The sequence below is a fragment of the Drosophila willistoni genome, unplaced genomic scaffold (assembly GCF_018902025.1).
Source record: "Drosophila willistoni isolate 14030-0811.24 unplaced genomic scaffold, UCI_dwil_1.1 Seg143.1, whole genome shotgun sequence".
NCBI lineage: Eukaryota > Metazoa > Arthropoda > Insecta > Diptera > Drosophilidae > Drosophila > Drosophila willistoni.
In genome coordinates this window covers 207,069-222,269 of record NW_025814102.1, presented here as the reverse complement: position 1 = coordinate 222,269, position 15,201 = coordinate 207,069, and the positions used below count along the sequence as shown (strand labels likewise).

Here is a 15,201-nt window from a genome sequence, read left to right as displayed (position 1 = left end):
CTCTTGTATGCTTCAAATAAGAAACTATTTTTTCCATGTACAACTCGATTATAGATATACTTTTTACTATAATTTGAAGGCCTTCGAAAGTTTGGACGTTAGAAATCCATTATTCAGTTTCCTTGAATGTACATAAACATCCATTTGATGAACTTTTAAAAGTACCTACATATATCTTGTGTAATATATGTATTCAAAGGTTCCCCGACAGTCTCAGAACTGGAACCAGTGAGCGGAACTAGAGCTGGCATTTTAAACATTGCGCCATTTATAGTGAATGAAGCGAATTCAAGTTTCATAACAGCAAGGCGAATTAAAGTTCTACACTATTCCAACAAAGCGAATTCAAATTTCGTAACAGATTGAATGGTTTTTAAAATATTGTGTAAAATAGTATATACATACATATGTATGTAAATGTAAATGCATATATCTATATAACATTATGTACAGAGATTGTAGATGAAGTGTTCGTTCACTTGTGAATGAGTGAACATGATTGAACAACTCCTTTTTGGAGGGTGATGAGTTTACCTTACTCAAAATTCCTACGCAAACTTTCAGACTACACAATATTTTTTAAAATAACATCTAGATAAGTTCTTTAAGAGGATATTATTCATTATTATTTTCAAAAAACGATAGTTTAAAAAACGGAAAGAGTTATTAGGATTATGTTTTGATTGTGTTTTAAAAGTCTTCGGCCTTCAAAGTTAGCCGAAAAAAAACCTTCTGGTTGCGTCAAGGATAACTCGATAGATTCAGCATGGATGTATTTCTAGTCCTAAATTTCGGACTATAGAATGGAAAAAACTATAACTTTATAATAGTTGAATTTATAATAATTGAATTAAATGAGACAATGCAGGAATATCCATATGGTAGAATTAGCGTTAAAAAAATGTTTGATCACTATAAAGTTAATCGAATCTTTATTCATTAACCTGAGCAAAATATGAAAATTGGCAAAACAAATTTTAAAAATTCTTAAGAACTTCCATTTTGCGAATCTGTCACTTTGCCAAATTTTAACCGTTTAATGCTTTTAAATTTAATTTTGAAATGGAATATAAACTATAGCAATTATCAAGTTACTTTTGTAAGCGAGACAAAAAATGCCAATGTATTCTAGAGTATTCCACAAAACCTTAATTTCATTAAGCTCATTCAATTAAGTCCATTTTTTATGTATTCGAAATATTCATAGCCTTATTTCCAAGTTAAAATAATGTCTCGAGCACTAAATTTTGGCACTTTTACCAAAACACTGTGATATATACATCAAGACTTTTTTTTTTCAATTCGATCAAAGTTAATTTTTTTAAATATCCAAGTTTTAAAATACGCTAAGCTGCGATTAAACTGAGATCTAAACTTTAAAATCGGTTAGTTTTCGGCTGTTTGAATCCGGCACCGGTTGGAGATTTTTTAATCCCTGGAAACTTTCGTCTACCTTCAAATTGGGTATCCTTTTCACAAGAGAACTGATCAGGGGTCTCAGAGAGCAATAAAAAACAAGTGAGTCAACTGAGCAACTAAGTTGAAAAGTGAGTCAGCAACTGAACAAGTGAGTGAAGAAATGAGTGAAGAAGTAAGTGAGTGGGTGACTTACTGAAACTTGGTTATAAGTCAGTAAACTCGTTTTTCAACGGGAAATCATTTGAAAATCCTTAATTTATTTTTAGTTTCTTACTATCAACCATTTCCACTTATCCACATTGACCCCATTCCGAATTCATTTCCAATATACATCACGAGAGACTTGTAAAGTTCAGAAATTCTCATTTCGTTTGAGTAAAAAATTTTTATTTTTGCCATGAGTGAATTAAACCATTTTGAAGTAGTTAAGTGCTTTTCTCCATTATCCACTACATATGTATAATATTATAATTTATATATATATATATATATGTATTAACTATATGTTATATTTTTTGTTTATATTGTTATACCTTAAATGTCTAGAAAATTAAACTACAAATTAAACTAAATAAAACAAAAAAAAAAAAATGGTTGCATTGACGATTCCAAGCAACTTTTCCTTGGTACATTGAAGACTAGACTATACATATTGAGATGGAGGAGCAGGGTTAGGGGAGGGGAAGGAGGAGGAGGAGGATATATACCTACAGTCCATAGGTGGTTGCATTCATTTTGTTTTTGTTTTCTTGTTTGTGTGACTAGTAGTTGGTTTGGTTAAAGAGAATTGGCTTAAGACTTATCTAGAGATCCATATACAGATATTTAGGTAGGCATACATATATATAAAGTACATAAGATCTAACTATATATATATATATATGTATATATAGTAGACTTTAAGATAGTTGTTTTTGTTGCTGTTTTCGCGGTCAAGCCACTATATCGCTTCCCGGATTATATCCAAAATAATTCAAATTGAATTCATCGCTAAATAGAACCTCCTCCTCGGATGGCTCCATTTGATGTTGCGACATTTGTATGCCCAATTCCATGGGATCTATTTCGGTAATATAATATTGTGAATGATGATTCAGACCCAAGTGCTGCTGCTGTTGCTGCTGCTGCTGGTGTTGCTGCTGATGATGGTGGGAATGATGTTGCTGTTGATTATGCTGCTGCTGGCGTAAAACACTTTCAGTCACTACCACGTCTTTGTGTATGGGATTGAGATAGTCTTCTGAAACAGAGCCAAATTCGAATCAGTAAGAGATTCAGAAGAGGAGAGATGAGATGCCTTTTTAGAACTTACCATTATCCAGCAATACATCCTGATAGGTACTTATAATGCTATTTACTGATTGCACTTCCACTTCTCGATGTATGCCATTTAATATTTGTCCCGCAGTTTTGCGTAACTCTTCGTCACTCAAAAGATCATTGAAGGGCAAAAGTCTTTGATGTTGCTGTTGGTGTTGGTGTTGTTGTTGTTGTTGTTGTTGATGCTGCTGCTGCTGTTGATGATGTGTTGCTGCGGTTGCTGTCGCTGTTGGTGATGATTCTCCATGTTGCTGCAACATTTCTTGCGTTAAGGCAGCTGCTGCCACATTACCCTCATCATAGATGCAATTCGAGCTGGTGGATTGTGTTGTATTCTGAGGTGAATTGCATATTTGTTGTTGTTGTTGCTGATGCTGTTGGTGTTGCAATTGTTGTTGTTGCTGCTGCTGCTGTTGTTGTTGTTGTTGTTGTTGTTGCTGTTGCATACGTTCCCTATTGATTGACTCCATTTTGAAAAACAAATCCAAACGTTGCTTTTTCTGTAAAGTAAAAAAAAAAACAAACATTGAAAATATCTTTTCGTTGTTTTTATGTGTTATTGCACTTACATGCTCCCAGGCTAAAACGTTTTCCGCTGAATCCCCACTAGATATGGCCCATAAATGTCCAGCGCCCTGTGGTGCCTTCACTCCTTTACGGAAATGCGGATTTATTGATAGATTATGCCGCACCGAATTCTTCCAGCGATCATCATTCGATTTGTAATAGGGAAAACGGTCGCTAAAAATCGAATAAAATGAATGAATGCAATTAGTTGGAATAGTTCTAAACTAACTTAACTAAAATGTTGAACTCAATTCACTCAACTACAATTGGTTGGCCTGAAGCTATTACTCCACCCTCCCCCTTCATTTTCAGGCCATTTTCTTTTTGTGTTTTTCATTTATTTTGACCAGTTGCAATTAAAGTTTCAACATGCGCACAGAACAACAACAGCCAACCCGGACAGGGACACGGACATGGACAGGGACACGGACACGGACACGGACATGGAACACGTCATCGAACGACGGCACTGCGGCAGACCCACACACACACACACACAGACACACGCACACACACATCCATCCATCCAGTATGTCCATACGGACAGCGTACTGGCACAAATTATGCGTCGTTTCGTTCTGTTCTTCAGTCACGAACAGGCGATTTGGAAATGGAATCGAAAGAAAAAAAAATGGAGTAGTAAGTCCCCCGCCCCACCCATTAGGTAAAGCACCACGAATCCGACACAACCCAAAGAGATGTAAAAGGGAAACAACGAAGACCGGAAAGGACATCGCGTGCCTAACTTCTACTCACCGATGAACGACGAGAGTTTTTTTTTTTTTTTTTTGGGTAGGAGGAAAAATGGAAAGTATTTTACAGAGCGAGAGGGAGAGAGAGAGAGAGAGCGAGTGAGACACGCGCCGGGAAAAACCACCCCCACTCTGTCATTGGTTAAAAAATACAACAAAAAAATGAAAATAAAAAGGAAAGAAATCCCATGTCCACGTCGTAGGCAAAAGCAATCCAATCCAAAACAACAACAACAAAAAGATTGAATATTTCAGCACGCGAGCCAAACGATTCTGATTCCAATTCCTATTCCTGTCTCCTCTCCATTCATTTCATTTCTTTTCGTTTTTGTCCGATTCATAAATGAATTGTAATGCAATGAAACGAGGAAGGAGTACGTAAAAAAAAGGACGACGGACTGACGCTTGTCTATTGAGACGAATGCGCGTTCCCGGGAACAACCTTAATGACCTCACCATATTGTAGGAGGACCTGCTGCACCATGTACTTAAACAGACACGCAGAACCTCCTCATGACGCATCAACATCATCATCATCATCATCATCATCATCATCATCATCGTCATCATCAACTCAAATCAAATCAAATCAAACTAAAGGGGGCATGTCTCGGTGCTTTAAATTGTAGACTAACGAATAGTCCATGCAGTGAAAAGTAATATCTAAAGTTTTAAACGAAATAATATAAATAGTATAGTATCAATTGAATTTTAGGGGATCTTTGGAGTTGAACTTTCCTAAAATAAAGTCTTTTAGATCTAGAGAGAAAACTTTACAATATATTTACAAAGAATTGTTTCTTTATATTAGTCCCTCCCTATTTTTAATAGTCCCCCACCTACACTTTGTTATGTAATATATCCTCAATATGGATTAGTCTTTCTAATAAAGTTTCCAATAACTTTAGCTGTCATTTCATCTATTTTGGTGTTAGAGAAACAAACAATACAACGTTATAAAGAACGAATATAATAATACTTATAATCGACTTAAAGTTGTTAATGTTTTTGACGTGATAGCGTCTTAGAAATCGATGACACCATCTCGAATGTACGAAAAAGAGTCCCGTTGCATTTGATCATGTTGGTGCAACAGAGAAGGAACCACTCGTCTCTCTTGATACTTCATTAAGGGTTCTGAAATTCTACACATAAAGAATTTATTTTTGTTTTGTTTTCTTAAAATTTCTCATGAATTTGTTTGTGGAGCATTTGGAACAAATTTTTATTGGATAAACCAAGATAATTCTTTGAATCTCTATAGCTTACTTTTTAGTTAGCTAGCTAATTAGCAAAATTTGTAATATTTTGATGAAAGAAATGACATCCCAAAATGCCATGACTACTTCAGGCTACTTCATATTTAACATAGCTTTGCTTAATCCGAATCTGTCGAAAACTGATACAAACGCCTGTGCAGAGTACCGACTTTTATAAGAAATTTTGAATAGAATTATTTACAGGACTTCATGAGATTAGATTTAGTACGCTTATTAGCTTTTTGCCGTCACAACTATTTTGAAACTGTTTAAGTAGAATCCATCCCAAAATATTTGAGGAATTTGCTACTGAATTCATATGTTTTTCATAAATGTCTTTCCCGTGTTTTCGTTAATTCATGGTGTCCGAATCAGCGAAGTAACAACATACAATAGATGGTGTTTCGGGTCCAAGTAGGCAAAGTGAACTTTAACCGAGTGTTGTCTTATGAAGTTATCACCAAAAATTGTCGTTCATACGGTGACTTTACGCACAACTTATTTCAGGTGTTACTCTGGTAAATTTAAGACGGTTTCGGTATTTTTCTAATTAATGCTGCTACATAATATTTGAGGCTAAAATCGTAATCAACACAAGTTAAGTTAGTAAACTTTAGTAGATAAACATGAAACGACAGCTAAACTGCTTTAAGTTTTATCAAATTTTAGAATTATTTAGGTTTTCAATTCCAGACCGACATGATTTTTAATTTGAGAGGTGACCCTAACTAATTCGGGTACACTGATTCTGAATATGAACTCGGTTTTTGCCCATCTGGGGTTGGAAAATACACCTAAAAGTATACTATAGAAAGTTGAATAATTTATTTTCTACATTTTTAACAGATTTTGGAATATCCTGTTGAAGAAAAATAGCCCTTGATCGCAAACATTACTTCAATTGTAAGAGATTTTATTTTATTCTATTAAATTAACAAAAAACGAAAAATTCTTTGAATCTCTATAGCTTACTTTTTAGTTAAAATTGTACCCATTTTGGAAACATATTCAAAGTATACTATTTAATAAAATACTGTAAATGCGGTTACTTTGAATTATATCAACATAAGTACAGGATCATGATCGGCACCCCCAAATTACTATAGGACACATTTTGAACTTAAAACATTTTTCATGACGTCAAAAACGTCGGCCTGTGTAATCAATCGTATCCTATTCTGATACTATGTTGTATGGTCTCTATTTTAAAAAAAATTTATATTGAAAAAATCTTTGTCTATATCATACGAAAGCAGTATAGGGCTCTTAAGAACTGGATATAAATGAAACGTTTAAGTAAACATTTTTTCAACATCATTTTTGATTGGACTGAAGGATTGAATGAGGTTTTCAAGGGAAAAAGTAAACTGATAGGATACGTATGTAAATGTACATATTTATCCACTATATTTAACTGTCTATAGTATACAAGTCCGAGTCTGGAGAAGCTTAATTTTCCACCAAAATTTTGACAAAACCCTTATTAAACGAGTAGGCAGGTAGGTACAATTGGCTTCTGATTTATCTAATTTTTAGGCATTTTTAAGAACTTCAAGACGTGGATACACCACCACCACGACCACCCACTTTGCGTTTTGATTTCTCAAAAAAGTACTTGAACATTTTCAGAAAATATTGCCTTTTGAATGGATACAATTTTTCGATAGTTTATAGTAGAACTGCATGTCTAGGAGGGTTTAATCACATGCAGCACCCAAATCGATGGGCCTAAACGTTCATATAAATATATGTTGTTGGTATGTATGTGTATATAAATGTGTATTAGCCCTCCCCCAACCCTCTGGAACCCTCAACTCCTCCTTCACGATTCTCGTGCTGGCCTGTCGCACTTGTCGAATTGTCAACATTGCTTTACAATGGGAATGGGAAATGAATGCTTGGATGGAACTACCAAAGTTAGTATAGCGAAAAAGAAGAAGAGAAGAGAAAAAAACACACACACATATACATACATATATATCCGCTATCAACGTCGTCATCATTGTCAATGAATTGAATGACTGACTTCGTTCTATGTTGTGTGGAATGAATTGTCGAAATACACGGCATGCCCCCAGTTTTTTTGGTGCTTCATTATCCTAAAGACACCATCCCCAATCTACTCTTGCGATAGTCCACCCACCTCTCCGTCATCCCCCGACCCCCCAGCCGACGTTTTACGTCCCGCTCTCTGTAATGGTTATAATAATATATGCATATATGTATGTGTAAAGTTGTGGGTCGGATATGAATTTCAGTTTCGGTTTCAGTTTTATGGCAATAAAATGTTTAATTCGAATTTCAAGATACCGAATTCAAAATACCCTATATCTTTATCTGTCTTTAAGTCATTTTAATATTGAATTGATTCAACTTTAGTCAATAACTCGATGAGACAATTATGACTAACTAAACGGCAATGCTAACTAAGTACTTTTACTCTCAAGGGATAACTAATGTACCCTGAAACATACATGTATACAGGGTAGATAGGCCAGGACCCACTACAATTGACACATACATTGGTATGTATGTATGTATGTGTGTATGGAGGTATGTAATATGACAATCTCATTGAAGAGAACTTTCCCGTTCGCCTAAATGTTTCAAGTTAAAGCAATTATTGCTTGTCCTTAGATTTTGATCAAATTTCAGTATATGTATAGGCAACTGCCTATTACATAAGGATCTTAATAAACAGGAATAGACAGTATAATATAGTAAATTAAATCATTAAAAAAAACTCTGGACTGTTCTTGTAATTTCTGACTCGGTTTCAAATCGTTTGCCTTGTTGTAATAGCTTCAACAAAAGAATTGAACATTAAGAAGTGATAAGTATTTATACAGCCCCCTTACTTGTATGCTAAAACCGGTTGGGAATTACAACTAGATTAGGCCAAAAAAGAGGAAAGCCCATCTTCACGTTAAATTTGCATACATGAAAATAAATATATTCCCTATGGTAAATGGCTAAATTTAAGCTGCTTAATTATAAAATCAGATGATATGTCAAATGTTTAATACGTAAAAGGTTTGAAGGTTTGTTAATTGACTGACAAATCATGTTTATAGGATCTGGATGGCAGTACGTACTGTCCACTCTGATGAGGCCCAAGAGGTCTATGATTGAGTTTCTGTCTCCTTCGTTTTGAAAGTTCTTGATTTTGTCTGATAGGCTAAATGGTCGCTGGATGGACTAGTTGGCTGGTTCGTTGGTTGGCTGGTCGTATCAGGGTGTGCCTGGCACGCAAACCGATTCTCTCGTTGCGATTCGCTCTCTCTCTCCCTCTCTCTCTCTCTCTCTTTGTCTCACTCTCCCTGTCTATCTGTCTTTTTCTCGCTCGCATGGAGTAAAGCGCTTCAATTTTTGACATGGCGGCTAGGAGCAAGGAGCCCCAGACTGGGCAACAGCCAACTACTTTACTTCTGGCGGTTTATTTCGAGTTCATTTATATATGTACATATATATGTATATTTCTCTCCGTGTGTGTGTGTGTGTGTGTGTGTGTGAGTGTTTGTATGTAAGAATTAATATATATGTAAATATACTGCTTCTACTTACTTTACTCAGTGCATAAATTGTTCTAAAAAAAATGTTCTTGTTGGCGTTGTAAATCAAATTTATGGATTTATGGCCATTCCACAGAAGGGAAGTTTTCTTCTTTTGTGTGTGTGTGTGTGTGTGTGTGTGTGTGTGTACTGATTTTCATTTATTTAATGAAAAAGTTTTTAAATGGAAAAAGAAAAGAGAAAAAGGTTTTTTAACCACGCCCATTTCACCGCCCGTTTCCCCCAATGGAATATTTAGCTATATCATGAGATTAAAGTGATAAGCTTAAAAAAACGTAGAAATAAAAATGGGCATTTAAAAAAGCAAAAAATACGCAATTTTCTGTATCACTTCAAACTCCGTCAGCTTTGATTGGTTTAGTGTATTCCAAAGATCAAATCAAATATAATTCCCAACTAGTTTTAACACTCAAGCCTTTCTATAGCTTCAACGCTAAAACTGGTTGGGAATTACAACTAGATGACGGGGAAAGAGGAAAGTACAGAAAGTACCCTATCGTATAGGTTAAATTTAAGCTGCTTAATTATGAAATCAGTTGATATCTCAAATACTTAATCGTAAAACTTGCTTAAAATAGAAAACTTTAGGCCTACTAGCATTGAAAGAGACCAGTCTTAGGATATACAGGACTTTATCCAAATCATGTGCGCGACTATTTTAGAAAATTGTCTAAAAAACTGATTTGATAAAATATAGAATTTTTAAACTCAGATTATTATAACCCTTTATGGAATGGATAATATGTATTTGCAATAATTTGATAAAATTACATTGCGCCCTCTCCACCCACTCCCCGCTTTATGCTTAGGTTCTGCAATGTCCTGTGCAATCGAGCATGATCCGCATCCAATAAACACTCAATATGCAATTCAAATTGACCGGAAGGGACATTGAATTCACCTACCAGTTAGGTCTAAAATGCATTAACCCACAACCCTATGCACATCCATCTAATTGCATGGGCATGGGCATGGGCATGGGCATGGGCATGGGCCTGGGCATGTCAAACACCTGATCCGAAGCTGAATTGCTCCTGATGTATGCATTGATGCATGTAAAAGGTGTAGAAAGGCCGGAAAGACAACCCCCTCGAAACCCGCCAAACCCCAACTCCTGCAATTAATAATTATTGTGAAGCGTATAAATTTCATGGGCAATTGCCATGGCATACCAGGTAGTTTGTCAGGGTGTAGAGAGAAGGAAGTGAAGGTTCGAGGGTCACAAGTCGCGTGGGTGACCCAAGTTGGTGGTAAAGTCAAGGCGCAGGCGCTATTTTTCTCGTTTTTTCAGTTTTCTTTTTTGCCTTGAACAGGCGAGGACGTGACCATGGGCATAAACCCCCTACCCCCTACCACATGCCCTCCCCCAAATTTACCATACTCCCCACCTTCAATTTACCCACAAAGTAAATTTGTGAATGGTTAATGAAAAGTTCCCCAAGAAGAAGGAAAACGGCAGAAAAAGTTCGATTGGGTCCTGCTGGCTCATTACATTTAATGAACAGTTTGATGGCTAACAGAGGGGGAGGTATGAGGTTGATGGGGGGGGGGGGGGTAAAGGTTTGGTTTAGGGACTAGAGTTGAGGGTTGCTCGGCTGTTTTTGGTCTTTATTTTTTGTTTTTGTATGTGCATGTAAATTTATATAGGATATTTACACGCAACATTTGTAGCTGTGGCTTCAAATATTTACACTGATTCTACGATTCTACTATGGAAGACATCCCGTCCCATCCATTCATCCACCCCATTCACCGACCTCTCTCCCTCTACAGGTGCAGCCAGTTCGCAGAGTGAAGGGAATGTGTGTGTGTCTGTGTTAGTGTGTGTGTGTGAAGGAATATGGGGACCAGGCCAAATTAATGAACCTTGAAAAATGTGTTAAAAGTTTTTTATTATTGTAGTTGAATTGATATTCTTCCTTTACTTTTTGATGAGGCAGAGAAGGAGCTTTTTGGATATGAAAACTAGGTAATGACTGTAAGTTTACAACTTGTGTATATGTATATGTGTATATATGTGTTGGTAAATACATGAAAGAAAATTGGATTTCGTACACATTGGGAAAATCTATAAATATACATGTCTATACACACATATCAAAACATTTACAATCAGCCAGAATGGATTTTAATTAGAAGTTTACAGAGAAAGGGCTGCAGTTTCGATTAAACTATATATACATAAGTATATCTACATATTGTAGATTTGTGGAAGTAATCTTCATCTATCAGTCAACAAATTTCTTGATCTTGGGTCAAATTTTCTCAAATTTTTTGGGCTAAAGGCCACTCTGCCAGGATCAGCATTTTTTTTGGATTTGTTGCACATTCAAAACAAAAACAACCAAACATTCAATAATGTTAGAACATTCTTTGGAATTTTGTCTTAAGAATGATTGGTCACTGATCGATTAAAAACTATTATAAAGTACTATAGTGTTTCGGAAATTGCAGTAATTTTGGCTACACTTTTTGTAGGTATGTAGATATAAGAATAAAAAGCTTTGGAAAAAAGATTACCTGGCTACTAACAAAGAGCAAAACTAATTTTTTAAGGATTTTTGTATTCAAATTTTTAAGAAATACATTAAAGAATGAACAGGTTATTCTTAAGAAATCAAAACTAACGAAACAATAAATTTTTAAGGTTTTTAAATTCATATCTACCTGCAAACAAGAAAGAATGAAAGGTAAAATCCCTGTCTAAGAAAAGACAAAAATTTTCTAAAATTTTGATTCATAAAAACCTCCGATTTTTTTCTTTGGGTATGGAGAGAGAGAGAGAGATAGAGAGAGGGTATTAAAAACTAAGTGTATACTTTGGGACTTATTTTTTGGTAAACTCAAACTGGGTTGGTCATTAAATTATAATTATAAAATACATACTATTCAAATTCTGTTTTATCTATGTATAATTCTTGGTATATTTTAAACATATTTCTAAGCTCTCGAAATGTTCTTCTACGCTAAAAAAATATATGTTCAATGGGTTGAAAACAGAGCACTTGTTTGCTTACCAAGGGAGTATCATTTAATTTCATAAAAAAACTACAAATATAAATTCAAGTCATTCCAAATAACCTCAACATTTCAGGAAGATTTTAATTTGTGTACACATATTAAGCCTAAAAAAAAATAAGTAAAAGTTAGTACAAGATTACTTTCCAATGTGAAAGTTAGAACATTAATCAAAATCAAAATAATGTTTTTTTTAGGATTTTTACGTATAAATTTTTTGTCAATAATTTCGACACGATTTGATTTGATTGAAAAAAACCAAAGTACATCATGATTGTTTAAGAATATTGGACAAAAAGTAGTTTTCGAAGCTTTAATGCAAACTCAAAGATTGTAGTAAGGAAACTAATAAATAAATTTAGAAAACCGGTTGAAAATTGACAAAATTTTAGGATTATTTGAAAATATTTAAGATATTTTTGAAATAAAATTTAGTGATTCCACCTATTTTCCGCCGATTACAAAAAATCACTAAATTTACTTTCTAAAATTAACTTAATTAAAAAATAGTCACAAGTCGTTTGAGAATTTAGGACATACATAATTTCCAAGAGATTTCAAAGAATTTTTAGACCATTTGCGTATAATCAAGGATTTTGTGAGTTTCTGCATTTTTTGCAGATTTTTGATGGAAAATATGTACATTTTTTGTAGCATACTTTTGAGCTGTAATTAGCGAATTTTACTGCGCATAGGCAATTACATCCTTTACAAGGTTCCAACTGACAAATATTTCATTGGTTTCGAAAATATACATGACTCATGTCTATCTTTCTTTACCCTTTTACAATGCAATCTGTTTAAAACGATTTAAGGGTATTCCTCTATCAATACTCTTAGACTATGTTAATTTGAGTTAATTGTGAAAGTTATTTTAAGCATTAACTCTAAGATTTTGATTTTTAAAACGTTTTTAGCAACGTTCATTATAAATAAACTTCATTATTCTGCAGATAGCTATGTGTCGTTCAACTTGTTGAATGGATTATAAACTATTTCCGATACTAACAACAACAATAACAACACCTCTGCAAATGGCAATAAATAAAGTTGTGATGTTCACTTTGGCACCGCATTTGTAAATTGCTTGTTGGCATTTTTTTAATTCAAATGGCCCAAAGAAATGCCTAAGATTTTACATGGATTCGCATCCGGCTGTCAGTCCACAATCAAAATGGCGCCCACCCATTTGGGGGGTGCAAGAGTAATGAACAGGCTTAGTGGGTGGTGTGTACTTACGAGATCCATTGATATATACCCGACACCGTCAGTTCACCCTTATCCTCGAGGGCGTATTCGATGAGTTCCGTGTATGTAAACGGTGGTTTCTTTGGCCTGCTTGTTTTGCGGTGGTGGTTCCCGATTCGTTGGGTGGGTGGAGTAATTTCGGTGTATTCAGATTGGATGGGCCATGTGGGGATGGTTGGCATCGATTAGGTGGCGCGAACGAGACAGCGAGACAGCGAGAGAGAGAGAGAGAGAGACAGAGAAGGAAAGAGCGCAAGCAAATAGAAAAAGAAATAAATTTATGTTAATAAAAAGTAGGTAGAATAACCAAAAATTGATGTTTAAAATTCTTAATAAAATGATTCTTTATGGCAAGATTTCTAAGATTTCCAAAAGGTTTATATTCAGAAGGACAGACTGACCAATTTCAGGGTATTTAAACTTCTTAAGAATATGATTCTAAAGAGGCTCTTAAGCATTTTATTATTGTGCTTTTATGTGGATCCCTTTCTGATACTTTTTGGGAATCACTTGTCAAGTTTTTAGATCAATGAGAATCTTTACTTACGCCTTGGAAGTGGTGTCCTCAACCACAACATGCTCAGCCACAATCATATCGTTGCCATCTAGTTCTGAGGTCACTTCCATCACAAGTTCCTCAAATTTGCGTCCCGTTTTATTGGTTACCACAACTGCCGCACAACCACCAACTGCACCAGCACCGCCACCGCCACCGCCGCAGCCTCCCCCATTGGTATTGCTAACTCCGCCAACTAATCCTAGAGAAGTGTTTTGGGCTAAGCTCGAACAGCTTTTGGGAGAACGGGGACGTTGATGTTGCTGCTGTTCGATCATGGAACCGCAACTGGAGGCTGACACCGATACGGATGTGGGTGAATTTGAGCTACACGGCGATGTACTATTGGGTTGAGTTCCAATGCCGGCATTAGTGGTTATATCCGTAACATTGGCATTGGGATGATGATGATGGCCATGGACTCGACCAACATCCGGCGACAGATGTGGAAACTCATCGAACTTAAAATTGAGCAGCCATGATAGATTCTTGTCCTCGAAATCCGGTTCCGACTCGCTGGTAGCGGTGGTGGCCATCGAATTCAGTGAAATGCGTCTCCGACCCGAGGGCATTTGCTTTTGAGGAACTAGAAAACTTTGATTCTGGCTTGAAGCCTGAACCTGGATTTGCGACGACGATGGATTTGTTGTGGATGTAGTGGATGTGGTTTGACTAGCTAATGGTGGAGGTGTCACAGGCGTTGCTGCCACCGGTAACGCGGGCAGGGAAGCATTTAACGATGATGACGACGATGTCGATGATGTCTGTAGGCCAGAATTATAACGATGATCGAGTTCTAGTAGCTCGCCCGTTTGCCAGGATTCTGGCCCAACACCAACACCAACACCAACAACCACACCACCACCACCACCACCGCCAGTTGAATCATCAATACTCGGCGCACTGGGATACGAAGCACTGGGCACTAATAGAGTATTATCATAGGCGAACAGGTCATTGATAAACGACGACGATGAGCCGCCACGTGAAACTGGTGCATCGAGTTGAAGATGATAGCCAACCAAATCGTTGCCAGAGCCGGTATCGTATTCCACCAGACGTTTCTTCCAAGGATTCGTTTCGATTTGCTGATTATCATAGGGTGTTGCTGTGGTCGTCGTTGTTGCTGTTGCTGTTGCTGTTGCCGTTGCAGTCGTTGTTGTTGTAGCTGACACCACTTGCTGTTGTTGTTGTTGCTGCTGCTGATGTTCCAAATCTATTTCACATTTTCGTTTTAAAAAACTATAATCACATTGACCTTGCGGATTATTGTTACTAGAATTTTGAGTTAGAATGCCGCTAACCGTTGCACCGCTATTGACAGGCATATTGACAATCATGCCTCAAAAACAATACCGACAAATTTCGCTCACGTGTCGCACACACACAACACAAACACAACTCACACACACACACACAGAATATGCAAAAAAAATAAATATATATATATATATGAATATATGTTGTACTAATATTAGTTCCTAATGTTG

The 15,201-nt window shown here is 36.1% G+C and overlaps 1 protein-coding gene across 1 annotated transcript; it reads right to left on the bottom strand.

Moving 5' to 3' along the window:
- Window positions 1-2,351: 2,351 nt before the first annotated feature.
- LOC6648380 (serine/threonine-protein kinase pakB) lies at window positions 2,352-15,039 on the bottom strand. Its single transcript, XM_047012450.1, has 7 exons — window positions 14,970-15,039; window positions 14,586-14,849; window positions 13,703-14,534; window positions 13,147-13,242; window positions 3,309-3,480; window positions 2,732-3,239; window positions 2,352-2,659 (listed from the first exon to the last, which is right to left on the bottom strand). The coding sequence occupies exons 1-7, from the start codon at window positions 15,037-15,039 to the stop codon at window positions 2,352-2,354; spliced, it is 2,250 nt and encodes a 749-aa protein (XP_046868406.1).
- Between the last annotated feature and the right edge of the window lie 162 nt (window positions 15,040-15,201).

What these genes read in the sequence shown, in the direction of transcription:
- LOC6648380 (XM_047012450.1), bottom strand. Translation starts at nt 15,039, where the DNA reads ATGCCTGTCAATAGCGGTGCAACGGTTAGCGGCATTCTAACTCAAAAT. An exon ending in TAGTAACAATAATCCGCAAG is followed by an intron (nt 14,850 to 14,969) that starts GTCAATGTGATT and finishes CAACGGCAACAG; the next exon opens with CAACAGCAACAGCAACAACG. An exon ending in GGATGTATTGCTGGATAATG is followed by an intron (nt 2,660 to 2,731) that starts GTAAGTTCTAAA and finishes GCTCTGTTTCAG; the next exon opens with AAGACTATCTCAATCCCATA.